The sequence below is a fragment of the Dendrobates tinctorius genome, unplaced genomic scaffold (genome assembly GCF_039654945.1).
Source record: "Dendrobates tinctorius isolate UK_male_01 unplaced genomic scaffold, ASM3965494v1 ptg000230l, whole genome shotgun sequence".
Classification (NCBI taxonomy): Eukaryota; Metazoa; Chordata; class Amphibia; order Anura; family Dendrobatidae; genus Dendrobates; species Dendrobates tinctorius.
The window spans coordinates 3693394-3706660 of NW_027361897.1; the positions used below are offsets into that span (position 1 = coordinate 3693394).

Below are 13267 nucleotides of genomic sequence, written 5' to 3' on the forward strand. Positions count from 1 at the left end.
TCCCTGCATGTGTTGCGGCTGTCAGACAGTCACGAGACAGACGCAGGGACTCGAACATATTTTTCAAGCATGCCGAAGACACTCAGATAGCACCCGAGCATGCTCATAGTGATACTCGAGCATCACTGTGATAAAGGTTAGGAAAGTGGAAAGGGACTTTGTTTTCTATGTGACCTCGTGAAACAAGCAGAACCGGTCTCCTTTTGACAACGGTAGCACCGTAAAAACTTTTATTACATTTTACAAAAGTATGTACATAATTATTAAAAATAAAGATCAGCGTGGTCCGTGTTCTGATATGCAAGGAATTGTACGCATCTTTTGGTGCTTATTCAGATAGGACAGTCCGGGAAAGTGCAAGAAATTCACAGGAAGACTCGGGAACACATTAGGCACTTGCAGTGATAACAGATGGTGCTGGTCCTAGCGGGGGCTACAAAGGTTTGTCAGTTAATCGGTTCCTGGAAGCTTGATGACAATATGAGGGAAGCACGTTGCCATTAATGTTCAGTTTTCTTGGGAATTTTAACAACCAGCTCCATTGGCTCCCTCTGCTTGTTGCTGTAGGACTGGCGAATCACGTCTACTGCCCGCTGGTGTGTCACGTTCTGCAGCGTCTCCCCGTCAACCGATACCAGTTCATAGCCAGCCTAGAAATGTTGTCAGACGTGTTACAGTTTATTCATTTAATTTATTTTCAACAGTTTTTATAACAATTATTTAAAAAAAGGAAACAAAAATAATGTTCCCTGTAAACCTCCTTCACTTTTTGTTTTCACTTTTTTTATTTTACTTTTTTTGTTTATTATTATTATTATTAGTATTATTATTTTGTCTTATAGAGACGTGTATAGGATAAACGGCCCCAAAGAACATCATACCTATAGCAGGCAGCGTTTTGAAAAAAATAAACAATATCGTTACTATTATTTTATTCTTTTAATGATATCTCTGGCTGCTGTTGTGCGCGCCAATGTGAAGCCATACTAAAAGGAGAACCATGAAATAAAGACCCAAGATGTCAGATTTCAAGCTGAATATGTTGCCCTCAAGATGGAGTCTGAATAGTTAGATCTGTAAATTACAACATTAGGGTTTGTCCACACTTGCATATTATTGATTTTCTATCGGATTGCACTAGGACCAAAGTTATTCATTGAGGCAGTGCAGATCTGCGTATTTTTTCCAGCTTGAGAAAAAAATAGCAGCATGCTGTGTTTCACTGCAAAATTGGACGACTCAAAAAAAAACTCTCATGCCATACGGACATCAAAATGCCATCCGATTTTTACGAATACATTACAATTCTGCAGTATGGGAAACTAAATGGTCCTGTAAAAGATTAATAACTGCTTAGTAATAAAACAGATTGCACATTGACAGCACACGGATGACAAGTGAGAAAAAATTGTCTCACTCTCCTAAATGATCCATCTTCGATACGCTAGTGTGAGCGTACCCTTAAAGAGGACCTTTCACTAGGTAAAAAAGTGGACATTTTTTGCTTATATTTTATTTCCTCAGCTCCCCCGAGTAATTGGCTTTTTTTTTTCTTAAATCTGCGGTACGATTCCAGAGAAACAGGCCGTTTAACTTAGTGTGTGCAACATGCAACTTTTTGTGGTCTTTATCAAAGGGGCATGTTTTCAGCATGTTTACTCTGTGAGCAACGCCCTTCTGGGAAATAGCATAAAGATTAGCATATTGGGCACACTAAATGAAAAGGTCCATATCTCTGGAACTGTATGTGAGATTAAAAAGAAAAAAAATGGAATAATTAGAGTAAGGGCTCGTGCACAAGATCGATTTTCTCAAACGGGTACTATCCGTGGTTTTCGTGGATAGCACTTGTACCTATGATATTCTATGAGGCTGTACACATGTTGGATTTTTTCCTCAGACTGAGGAAACTTTTTTTTCTCTCCATGTACGAGAAAAAATGAGGCCACTCTGATCAAAATCTGATTGGAATAATAGAACCGTTTTTCTCGGATGTGGAGAAATTGGTCGTGTAAGCCTACCCTATCAGTAATGCAATAAGAGCAAAAACTGGCCACTTATCACGTGGTGTCAGGTCCTCTTTAATATCAACGTAACGTTTCAGATTTAACACTTCAGACTCCACTGAGAAAAGCCCTGTACTAAATTTTGGAATACAGCAATCAAGAACATTAGCCTACACCCCAGCTAAGTCACAAAGTGAGTGGTACTTACACATATTTGCATCTTCTTTTGTGAGTCAGGGGTGGGGGCTCAAAAATAACCCACGAGTAAGAATGCAAATTTTGGGAGGTATGTATTTGTTTAGTTTTGACCCCAGGGGATTTGGGTCTTGATATCCACACAAGATTAATTACAGATGAAGGTGGTCTGTGATGTTTTGTGCAGGCCAGTCACACTAATAGATGCCAAACCAACCTTTTAAGGGCCTAGCTTTGTACATTGTCATACTAAATTGTCAAACTATAACAGGAAAGTTAAAATCATTGCATACCTCTGCAAAAGTTTACAGTAGGCTCTATGGATTAGAATATGAAACTTTTGCCCAGAATCTGATAATCCCTGCCTCATCTATCACACTGCCAGATGATGCCTAATTTGCTCCAGAGAAAACATTCCCACTTTAGTGACTAGTGCGAGCATCTGAGCATTTTTATCAAATTGACTGTACAGATAATGTAAACCTATGGAGTTGGATGACCCTTTTTGGACCATGCCAAAATTAGTTCAGGTTACATCTGAGAATTTTGAAGTTATTAAAGTGAAATGATAATGGCAGGGTATTGGAAGAATATCACAAAAGCAAGATATCTTTACCTGCAGATCTCCACTGACAAAAGCTGCTCCTCCTGGAAAGATCTTCTCTATCTTAACCATTGGTTGAATTTTCGATTCCATGCCCCCAGAAATGCTAATACCTATAAAACATGAATATGTATAAATCTTAAAATTACAATTACCCCTACTTTATACCTTGCACATCTTATATCCTATGATAGCCAGTGCAAGTAATCTGCAATCAGAAGCAAAAGCAAATTAATAAAAAAACATATTGACAATCTTAAAATATGCTAAGAGTGTTTGAGGCAGTGACCAGTGTCATATGTGAGGGTCGCTATGTGTCCCCCCCCCAGGATGCGTACAAAGACGTACTGAGGCTGTGGGAGTGCATTGCAGTCACAGGCATAGCTGTGATTGCAATGCAAAATAAAAGTAAGTGTTGGTCTTGGGCAAGCCATCTGTCCAAGGCAGATTTAAGAAAACCTGTTCTGGGCTTTTATTTTTGAAATGGACTACAGGATGGTAGTGGGGCAGTCTGTTTCCTTCCCGGACGGCTTTTCCATGTGGCCCACAGCCACAGGTTCCTTGTAAAAACGCCTGAAGCAGAGGGTTGGGTGTGTCAGTTTGGTCTTGCAAGCGTGCAGAGCAGAAGGCTCTGCAGAGAGCTACACCTGTGTGAGGCAACAAGACCTGGCACCCCTTAGTGTACACGGTGGTGTAGTCACCCACGGCAACAGAACCGGAGGTTGGCTGTCTTGTTCCCGGCAGCGATCCGGAGGTGGACTGTCTTGTTCCCGGCTGCGATATGGAGGATCATATTTACTTTCTGTATTGTGAGTATGCTGAGCATTAAAGAGCATTGCTTTGAGCTTTGCTGGGTCAATGCCTCAGCACTGCAGAGTGTGGATACCGCTGCACTACATATGGTGGAGAATGCGGGCAGTGTGAACTGAGGCATACCTCAAAGCGTGCTGCATGTCAGTGATCAAGCCTGCAATGCTAAAGCTCAAGACTGCTGGAAAAATGGAGGAGCTTTTGAAGCAGTTGGTCCTAACTCAGCAGCGGCAACAGGAGCAGCAGCAGTAGCAGCTACAGTTTCAGTGTCAGCAGCAAGAGGCGCTGCAGTTGCAGCGGCAGCAACAGGAGCTACTGTATCAGCACCAGAAAACTAATGAGGTGATCTTGCAGCAGATGTGAGAGGCTCCCCAATCCATTATGAGGCCTGGTACAAAGTTTGGACAGCGCTGAGGGAGATGAGTTCTGAGGACGATATGGAAGCTTTCCTCATGGTGTTTGAGCGCACAGCAGAGCGGGACAGCTTGCCAGTGTCACAGTGGGCTGAAGTGATGGCCCCTTTTCTGATGTAAGATGCCCAGAAGGACTACCTGGACCTCAGTCGGGAGGATGGCCTGGACTACAAGAAGCTGAGAGGTGAGATCCTTGCCCAACTGGGGGTTAATATGTGCGGGCTCAGCAGGTGTACCAGTGGTCCTTTGCAGAGTCTCGTTTCGCCAGGTCTCAGGCCTATGACTTGTTGCAGCTGGTAAAGAGATGGCTTCAGCTAAGAGACCTTGACCCCAGCCCAGATGGTAGACAGGGTGTTGGTCGACCGGCTGGTGAGGGCTCTGCCAGCAGCCATACAGCGTTGGGTGGGGCAAGGGGACACGGGCATTCTGGACCAGGTGGTTGGACTAGTTAAGCAGTATATAGCCATTCAGGACTTTGTACGGGACACTGCTCTACTTCAGCTGTCTCGACGGGCCTCGCCAGCGCAGGAGCCTGGGAAAAGTCCACAACCCTCTGTGGGGGCTAACCAGGACTGAGCCCATGATGAGAGAGTAACCCAAAGTGAGGGTGACAAAGGTCTCGTTTCCCCTAAAGTGGCCCCAGGGTGTAGTCTGGCCCGGACATGTGGCTTCCAACTGCCCCTTGACATCTGAACCCATGGACTAAGGTTATACTTGCCTGGTGTCTATGTTTGCCCAGCCAGTCTGTACCAGCACTACAGGAACTGCCAGCAGCGAACCCCGGTTGTGCCAGGTGTTCGTCAATGGGTACCAAAAAGAGGCTCTCTTTGACTCGGGGACTTTAGTGACTTTGGTCCGTGGGTCCCTTGTTTCTGGGGACAACCCCAAAGGACAGAAAGTGTAGGTGATGGATATACATGGGGAACTCCGGGAGTACCTGACCGCGGAGGTTATTTTTTCCACATCATGTGGAGACATTAAATATGTGGTGGCAGTGCTGAAGACCCTTCCATATGGGACTGTGTTGGGAAGAGATTTGCCCCTGTTCTGGTCCCTGTGGGAGACCAGCGTTAACCCTCCCAACGTAACTAATAAGTCATGTCAGACTAACTTAATTTCCTTCTATGACAGAATCACTGATTGGGTGGATTAGGGAAATGCTGTAGATATAATATATCTTGACTTCAGCAAAGCATTTGACAAAGTATCTCACACCATCCTTATTGAAAAAATGACTAAGTATGGAATGGACAAGGCAACTGTTAGGTGGATTCATAACTGGCTTAGTGATCGGCCCCAAAGAGTGGATGTAAATGGCTGCACATCCAGTTGGAAGAATTTCTCAAGTGGGGTACCACAGGGCTCTGTTCTGGATCCTGTATTGTTCAACATCTTTATAAATGATTTAGATGAAGGAATTGAGGGTAAACTGATTAAATTTGCTGATGACACAAAGTTAGGAAGGATAGCTAATACTAGAGAAGAGAGAGGATTCAAAAAGATATAAATAAACTGGATCAGTGGGCAGCAACTAACAGAATGGTGTTTAACAGGGAAAAATGCAAAGTACTACGTCTGGGCAATAAAAATGAAAAAAGCATATACAGAATGGGAGGAATAGGGATAAGCAACATCACATGTGAAAAAAACTTGGGTATACTAATAGATCATAATCTAAACATGAGTCAACAGTGTGATGCAGCATCAAAAAAGGCGAATACAATTATGGGATGTAGTAACAGAAGCATACAGTCTAGATCAGGCCTGGGCAAACTGCGGCTCGTGGGCCATATCCGGCCCCCTGAGTGTCCCTGCTGACACAGCCTGATGGCTGGAGTCCTCACCTTTGTATGTGAGAGTTAACCCTTACCTCCCAGCTTGTACTGTTGCATGTCCTGTGGAGGACAGGTAAGGGTTAAGTCCTCCATAGTGCTCCCCCTGTGATCTGTGGCTTATGCCATCCACTCCATAGACTGCAATAAGGATTCCCTCCTCTTGTTAGCTCCTGCCCATATGTGATGTGGATCTCTGCATGTGGAGTAGAGGTGGGAGAAAACTTTTTTCCAATGTTCTCAATTTATTGCTTGATCAATTTCTACTACCTGTTACGATAAGCTTTATTGCAACAAGTATTCTCAGGCTGTGTTCACACAATTGTAATATTTGTCCAAGTGCTGTCCGTCAAAAAAAAATAAACCCGACCTCAGACAGAGTCCTAGGAGCAATGTTATGGAATTGTGCTATTTAGATTACAGCTTGAAAACGTCTGTGTGAGAAATGTCACAGCATCCACCAGTCTCTTCTGTATTTCGGATCAGACTCGCCTGTTGAAGTCTATGGGTGTGCAAAAATAAAAAAATTGGATCCCATATGAATCATCCGTATAGCATCCGATTTAACAAACACATTTCCATTACTAACATAGGACACTATTCTTTAAAATTTTATTAACTTCTGATGTCTAAAAATGGATGCCATATGGATGATAATGATTATGGCTGGTCCATACAATCAGGGCAACTGTTACCACCCACCTTTCGTGTCTACCTCTTTCCTCATAGATTGTAAGCTTGCGAGCAGGGCCCTCATTCCTCTTGGTATTTGTTATAATCTATGTGATTATTGTTATGCTGTAATGTCTATTGTCTGTACAAATCTCCTCTGAAATGTAAAGTGCTGCGGAATATGTCGGCGCTATAGAAATAAAATTTATTATTATTATTATATTATTAATACGGATGGAAAGTCGTCTTTTTGTAGATGAAAATAACGATTTTTTTTATACGCTCATGTAAACTTCATCACATAAGCAACTGCTTTTTATATAGTGACAAAATTAATATTATGCAGCATTAAGGGTGATCCGAAACCAAAGGTGACGTTCATACTAAATTTAATTCATAATCTAATCACTTTTCTAATATATTTCAGTTAAAAAAATTCTGCCTTTCCCTCTCTATTCTAACTTCCTGTCTGCTTGTGTTTTTTTTAAACTTCCAATGACATTTTGCTTGAGAATCCCAGTGCATTTTGGGGTACTCACACGGGACATCATCAGGGGGCAGAGGCTGCAGTCACTGCCACAGCTGCTTTCCCCACCATGAAAAGAAGCGTCATCTGTTTCAGACACTGGACTGGTCCCTGTCGGGTCATCTCTTCTCCTTAGAGTCAGCAAGGGAGCGCACTGTCACTGTGCATTCAAAGGAATATAGCACAGAAAACTCATACTGAGTATGCATCAGAATTTACGTACGACGCATTATCAGGTGAGCAGGACTAGCCTAACCTCCAAAACAGACATCACTGATGGCGCCTAATTTCAGAGAGGCCGCAGAGGCTGTGGCAGTGTCCGCAGCATCTGCCCCCTGATGACAGCTCATTCGAGTATCCCAGCATGCACTTGTGAATCTCAAGCAAAATGTCATGGGACGTTAAAAAAAAGACAAGAAGTCTGAATGTAGAGGGTACGTTAGGGAATTTTTCATTGAAGTATATTTGAAAACAAGATTAGATTACACTGAATAGATATACATTTAATAAGAAATTCACCTTTGGTTTTCGGACCACCCCTTTAAGTTCAGCCGATTGGTTTGGCCCTCTACAGCAGTGCCAGTTTCTCATGTGGCCCCTTGGGAAAATTAATTGCCCACCCCTGGTCTAGATCACGTGAAGTCATTATTGCCCTCTACTCCTCTTTGGTCAGACCTCATCTGGAATACTGTGTCCTGTTTTGGGCACCATATTTTAAAAAAGACATCAACAAACTGGATCAAATTCAGACAAGAGCGACTAGAATCGTGACCGGTCTGCAAACCCTGTCCTATGAGGAACGGTTACAGGATTTGGGAATGTTTGCCTTGCAAAAAAGGAGACAAGAGAGGAGATTTAATAGCTGTCTACAAATATCTCAAGGGCTGTCACATTGTATAAGGATCTTCTTTATTCTCATTTGCACAAGGAAAGACTAGAAGCAATGGGATGAAACCGAATTGGAGGAGACACAGATGAGATATTAGAAACAACTTTTTAACAGTGAGGGTGATCAATGAGTGGAACAGGTTGCCATGATAGGTGGTGATTTCTCCTTCAACGGAAGTCTTCAAACAGAGGCTGGACAGACATCTGTCTGGGATGATTTAGTGAATCCTGCTTTGAGCAGGGGGTTGCACCAGATGACTCAGGAGGTCCTTTCCAACTCTACCATTCTATGATTCTATGAAATGTTGTTCCGGGTGCAGAACCTGAAGATCCCGAGTCAGAGATATCTGCCATAGGGGTCGCCAACCTAGGAACAGAGTGTAACTTCGATAGGTTTTCACTAGAGTTATTGGCAGGAGAGGTCAAGGAGAACCCACCGATCCCCGAGCTGGAAAAGTCCCCTGGTAAGTTTGGGACAGCTCAGCTCCAGGGTCCCATGCAGAGACGCATGTACAAAAAAAAATCCTGGAGGAACCAGGAATGTGTGTTCACGGAGGCGACTTCGGTCGTACCCATGGTGAACCCTCTGGTGCCGGCCAAGGACAAAGCCGGGGTCAGGTTAAAATAAATGGAGCTGTTGCTAATCAGCAGCGATGGGAGGCTCCGGTTCAGATGTGACGGAGTATGGATGTGTAAACGGAGTTGCCGGGGCAGACCTCGGTGATACAGCATAACATAGACACCGAGCCCCAGGCAAGGGTATGGAGGAAACCGTAGCGAGGGCCAGGAGCCCAGTACTTAGGTTACTGGATAGGTCGCGGGGTTGTGAGACCCCAAATAAACAAGAACAATGCCAGTGGAGCATCAGGCGGGGAAGTCACAGGGACATGCGGATGCCCTGTCACAGGCCCCCTGTATGGTGACAAATGTTCAACCCCACAAGTTTGAGCAGAGGAGGGGGGTATGTGAGGCAGTGACCAGTGTTATTTGCGAGGGTCGCCATGTGTCCCCCCCAGGATGTGCAAAGAGGCGTATTGAGGCCGTGGTAGGGCACTGCAGTCACAGGCATAGCTGTGATTGCAATGTAAAATAAAAGTAAGTGTTGTTCTTGGGCAAGCTATTTGTCCAAGGCAGATTTGAGAAAACCTGCTCTGTGCTTTTATTTTTGAAACGGACTACAGGATGATAGTGGGGCAGTCTGTTTCCTTCCTGGACGGCTTTTCTAAATCCATCTTTATTTAAAGAGTAACCATAGTTTTAATTTTTATTTTAATAAAAATAAAAATTTGCCTATCCATCAAGTATATAAGAGATGGCAGTTGGTGCTCATAAAGTTCAATGTAGAGGAGAGGAGCTAGAGACAGACACAAATATTCTGTTGCAAATTCTCCTGAAATGATAGTTACAGTTCTCCATTGGGCTTTATTAGCACTGTCAGTAATCGGAAAGTTGGCATTCACTGAATACAGATTTTACCCATGACTTGAGAATTTTGAGAATGAATCATCAGTCCTAGAGGAGAGAAAAAAAGCACACTTTTGTGATAAGATACATTATAAAGTTTCTTATTTTCAGGTGTACTATTAATTTATGGAAAAAGAATTATAAAATGATGGTTAGTCTTTAAAGGAAGCCAGAAAATTGTGTGTGAGATCAAAGTTAGGAGACATCATTGATGTGCAACTTACCCAAAGACTGCTTCATCTTTGAGACCATCACAGTCACAAGCTCATACTCTTCCTCCTTCTCTTCACCAAAGCCATTTTGTGACACCAGCTCAGCTTCTACATGATTGGTCTCCATCTCTAATTTCACAGGTTTCAGCTTGATATCAAGATTTGAAGGACTCAGGGAAACTCCACCGAATATCTGAGATAAAATTGGCCTGGATTTCTTGGGTTTGTTGAGCACAGAATAAGCATTGTCTTTTTTTTCTCTAGATCTACTGCGGATAGTCCTCGATGCTTTTGAGTTCTCACTTGAGTCTCTTTGATCTTTTCTACTCCTCTTAGACTTGTAATCACTAGGCAGCGACGAGGATGTTTGGGATAAATCAGAAGATGACTTTGTGGGTTCAGCAAGAAGCCAATTTGGCCTTGCCTTGCTAGAGGAAGACTTACTATAAGTTATGTTTTGGGCATCATATGAATCGACTGGCACATCTTCAAGTGGGGTAAAGTTTTTTTGTGTCCGTTTTATATATGTAGAATCCGAAACCTGTAACCTGTCCATTCCACCTATCAGTGGTTTATCATTGTGTATCATTATATCTTCTACTGGCTTAAGCTGGAAGGCTCCTCTATGATCTGAGATAAAAAAGTAAGTAAAGTACTACCGTCAATATATTTTCTAATAAAGCACTCAGGATAAAACTAATAGTTTTAAAGATGTATAGTATATATAAAGGTCTGCTAATATACAGTCATTGATCTTGAGAGGAACACCATATAAAATACCGTTAATCGTCGTTTAGAGTATTCCTCAAAAACTAGAGGCCAATATACACAACAGACAGGGAAAATCTGTAACACAAAAAGTGATTTAGATAAGAAGTGGTCCTCTCAAAGAGATTCACTTTTTTGAGACGTTTTTGGAGGTGTTATCATGATGGCTGACATTTTTTATAGACTTTTGGAAAGTATTCTCATTAAAGAACAAGCTATTTTCTATTAGGAGAAGCAGTATATTGCATTAAATGACACAACTAATATAATGTAGGGTTGATAACCTGTTTTTTCTTTTTTTAATTAAAAAAATTACTGACGAGCTGAAATTTTTTATGGACTACATCGGAAAACTGTGCTGAAACAAAAAGATCAGAAGCAAAACTTGTCTATATGACAGGCAGTAATATGAACTCATAGCTGCATTTTCTGTATAACCTAAAATGATGGGAATTACAATTATAATAATTCATACAAGATAATTTGAAAGAAAATCAGAGACATTAATTTTTGTGTTTCCTGTTTCTATGGACTGTCCAGGAATTTATGAATGGTTGGCAACCCATAAAGAAGATAGACTTTAGGACTTATAGTGCCCCATGTAAAATATAGACATATACAGATGTTCTGACACATTATACAGAGCCCATCGACATGGCAAGTGGACATTTCAGATACATCAATTACTTCCTAAAGGTCAATGTGGAAAAAAACGAACTGATTATCTTTCCACCATCCCACTCAACTCCCTTTCCTGATTTATCTATCACAATAAACAACATCACATTTCCCCTGTACCGGAAGTCCTTTACCTCGGAGTAACCCTCCACTCTGCGTTGTCCTCCAACTCAAAAATATTTCCTGTATTCTTTTTTTTCTCAATCCCAAATCTAATAAAACGTTAGTGCATGCCCTCATCATCTTCTGCCTCATCTACTGCAATATCCTCCTCTGTGGCCTTCCAGCTAACACTCTCGCTCGTCTCCAGTCCATCCTTAACTCTGCTGCAAGATTAATCCACCTTTCTCAACGAATAAAGTTAAAACTACTAACAATGACCTACAAAGCCGCCCATAATCTGTTTTCTCCATATATCCCCTGACACCTCACCTTTAATCTCTGGTCCTCCCAAGACCTCCTTTTCTCCTCCACTCTTGTACGTTCCTCACTCAATCGCCTCCCATACTTTTCCAGAGTATTTTCCTTTCTCTGAAATTTTGTGCCTCAAAAAAATTGTCCACCACATTCGGAACTTTCAGACGGAACTTGAAAACTCACCTCCCCAAGAAAGTGTGCAGCCTGCAATGACCTGTCACTACTAGTCTGATCATTGTAACTTATATTTGTATTTTGTTTGTAACCCCTTCTCATGTACAACACCAAGGAAGCAATTACAAATAATAATAAGTACTGACCTGGAATTGGTGTAACAAGATGTTTCTTGGGAAGAGTGTTGGACATGGCCGGCCGGAGTGCAGGAGATGCCACTAGAATAAATACACAAAATAAAACCTGTTAAAAACATTGGAATTATACGAGCGCCCTAATTAAAGGGTCTTTCTTTTAATTGTTCAGAGTGGTTTAAAACAATAAGACATAATGCTCACTGTACTCAATCCCTCACATATTCTGTTCTCATACACACTTTGTCTCCAATGGTCTCTGATCCCTGCTTTTGTCCTTGATACACAGGAAATGTCCAGAAATGTCTACTGAGCCAATCTTTAGCCACTACAGTGACTTGTCTCAGTGACTGGATGAGCAGGCATTTCCCCCCATTTGCAGTGTTTTGAGTATTCGACCAGAAAACAAAGATCAGTGGGGGCAAGGTGAGCATTAGACCGATAACTGCAGGGGGTCAATTAATTTTGGAAAAACATTCTGGTACATGGACATTTTATGGACATTACCTCCTGTAATTATGACCGTATATACGCAGTACGTATACCTGCTCAATTGGAAAGTGCTGGGGAATATGGTGGTGCTATATAAATAAAATTATTATTATTACATTACTATCTCACTATAATGGTCCAGTGACAGCTGTGCAAAGGTCACTGTGGGGACCTCTGATTGTACCGGTACCACCTCTGCCTAAATGAGCATTCGTCCTGGAATGTTCAGTGGGTGTTCTTGATTCCTAGTCGTTGACAGTCTAAGTGTGACTATTTAAGTATTTAATAAGAATATATTGTATTAGTTGTTATTGCCAGATACAATTTATGTAGTGCACTCTGGTATATCTGTTAGAACTATAGAATCGTAGAGTTGGAAGGGACCTCCTGGGCCATCTGGTCCAACCCCCTGCTCAAAGCAGGATTCGCTAAATCGTCTGTCCAGCCTCTGTTTGAAGACTTCTTTTGTAGGAGAACTCACCACTTCTCGTGGCAGCCTGTTCCACTCATTGATCACTCTGTCAAAAAGTTTTTTCTAATATCTAATCTGTGTCTCCTCCCATTCAGTTTCATCCCATTGCTTCTAGTCTTTCCTTGTGCAAATGAGAATAAAGATGATCCTTCTACAATGTGGCAGCCCTTGAGATATTAATAGCTGTCTACAAATATCTCAAAGGCTGTCACATTGTAGAAGGATCATCTTTATTCTCATTTGCACAAGGAAAGACTAGAAGCAATGGGATGAAACTGAATGGGAGGAGACACAGATTAGATATTAGAAAAAACTTTTTGACAGTTAGAGTGATCAATGATTGGAACAGGCTGCCACGAGAGGTGGTGAGTTCTCCTTCAATAGAAGTCTTCAAACAGAGGCTGGACAGACATCTGTCTGGGATGATTTAGTGAATCCTGCTTTTGAGCAGGGGGTTGGACCAGATGGCCCAGGAGGTCCCTTCCAACTCTACGATTCTATGATTCTATG

The 13267-nt window shown here is 42.1% G+C and overlaps 1 protein-coding gene across 3 annotated transcripts in view; it reads right to left on the minus strand.

The window, feature by feature from the left end:
* Positions 1–201: 201 nt before the first annotated feature.
* The window catches only part of PDZD7 (PDZ domain containing 7), a 114213-nt gene continuing 101147 nt past the window's right edge, over positions 202–13267 (minus strand). For all 3 annotated transcript variants that reach the window (XM_073555789.1, XM_073555790.1, XM_073555788.1), the window contains 4 exons: positions 11806–11877; positions 9635–10252; positions 2818–2918; positions 202–650 (listed from right to left, as the gene is read on the minus strand). In XM_073555789.1, the coding sequence (XP_073411890.1) occupies positions 501–650; positions 2818–2918; positions 9635–10252; positions 11806–11877 (941 nt within the window). In that variant the 3' untranslated portion in view covers positions 202–500. The remainder of the gene's footprint in view (positions 651–2817; positions 2919–9634; positions 10253–11805; positions 11878–13267) is intronic.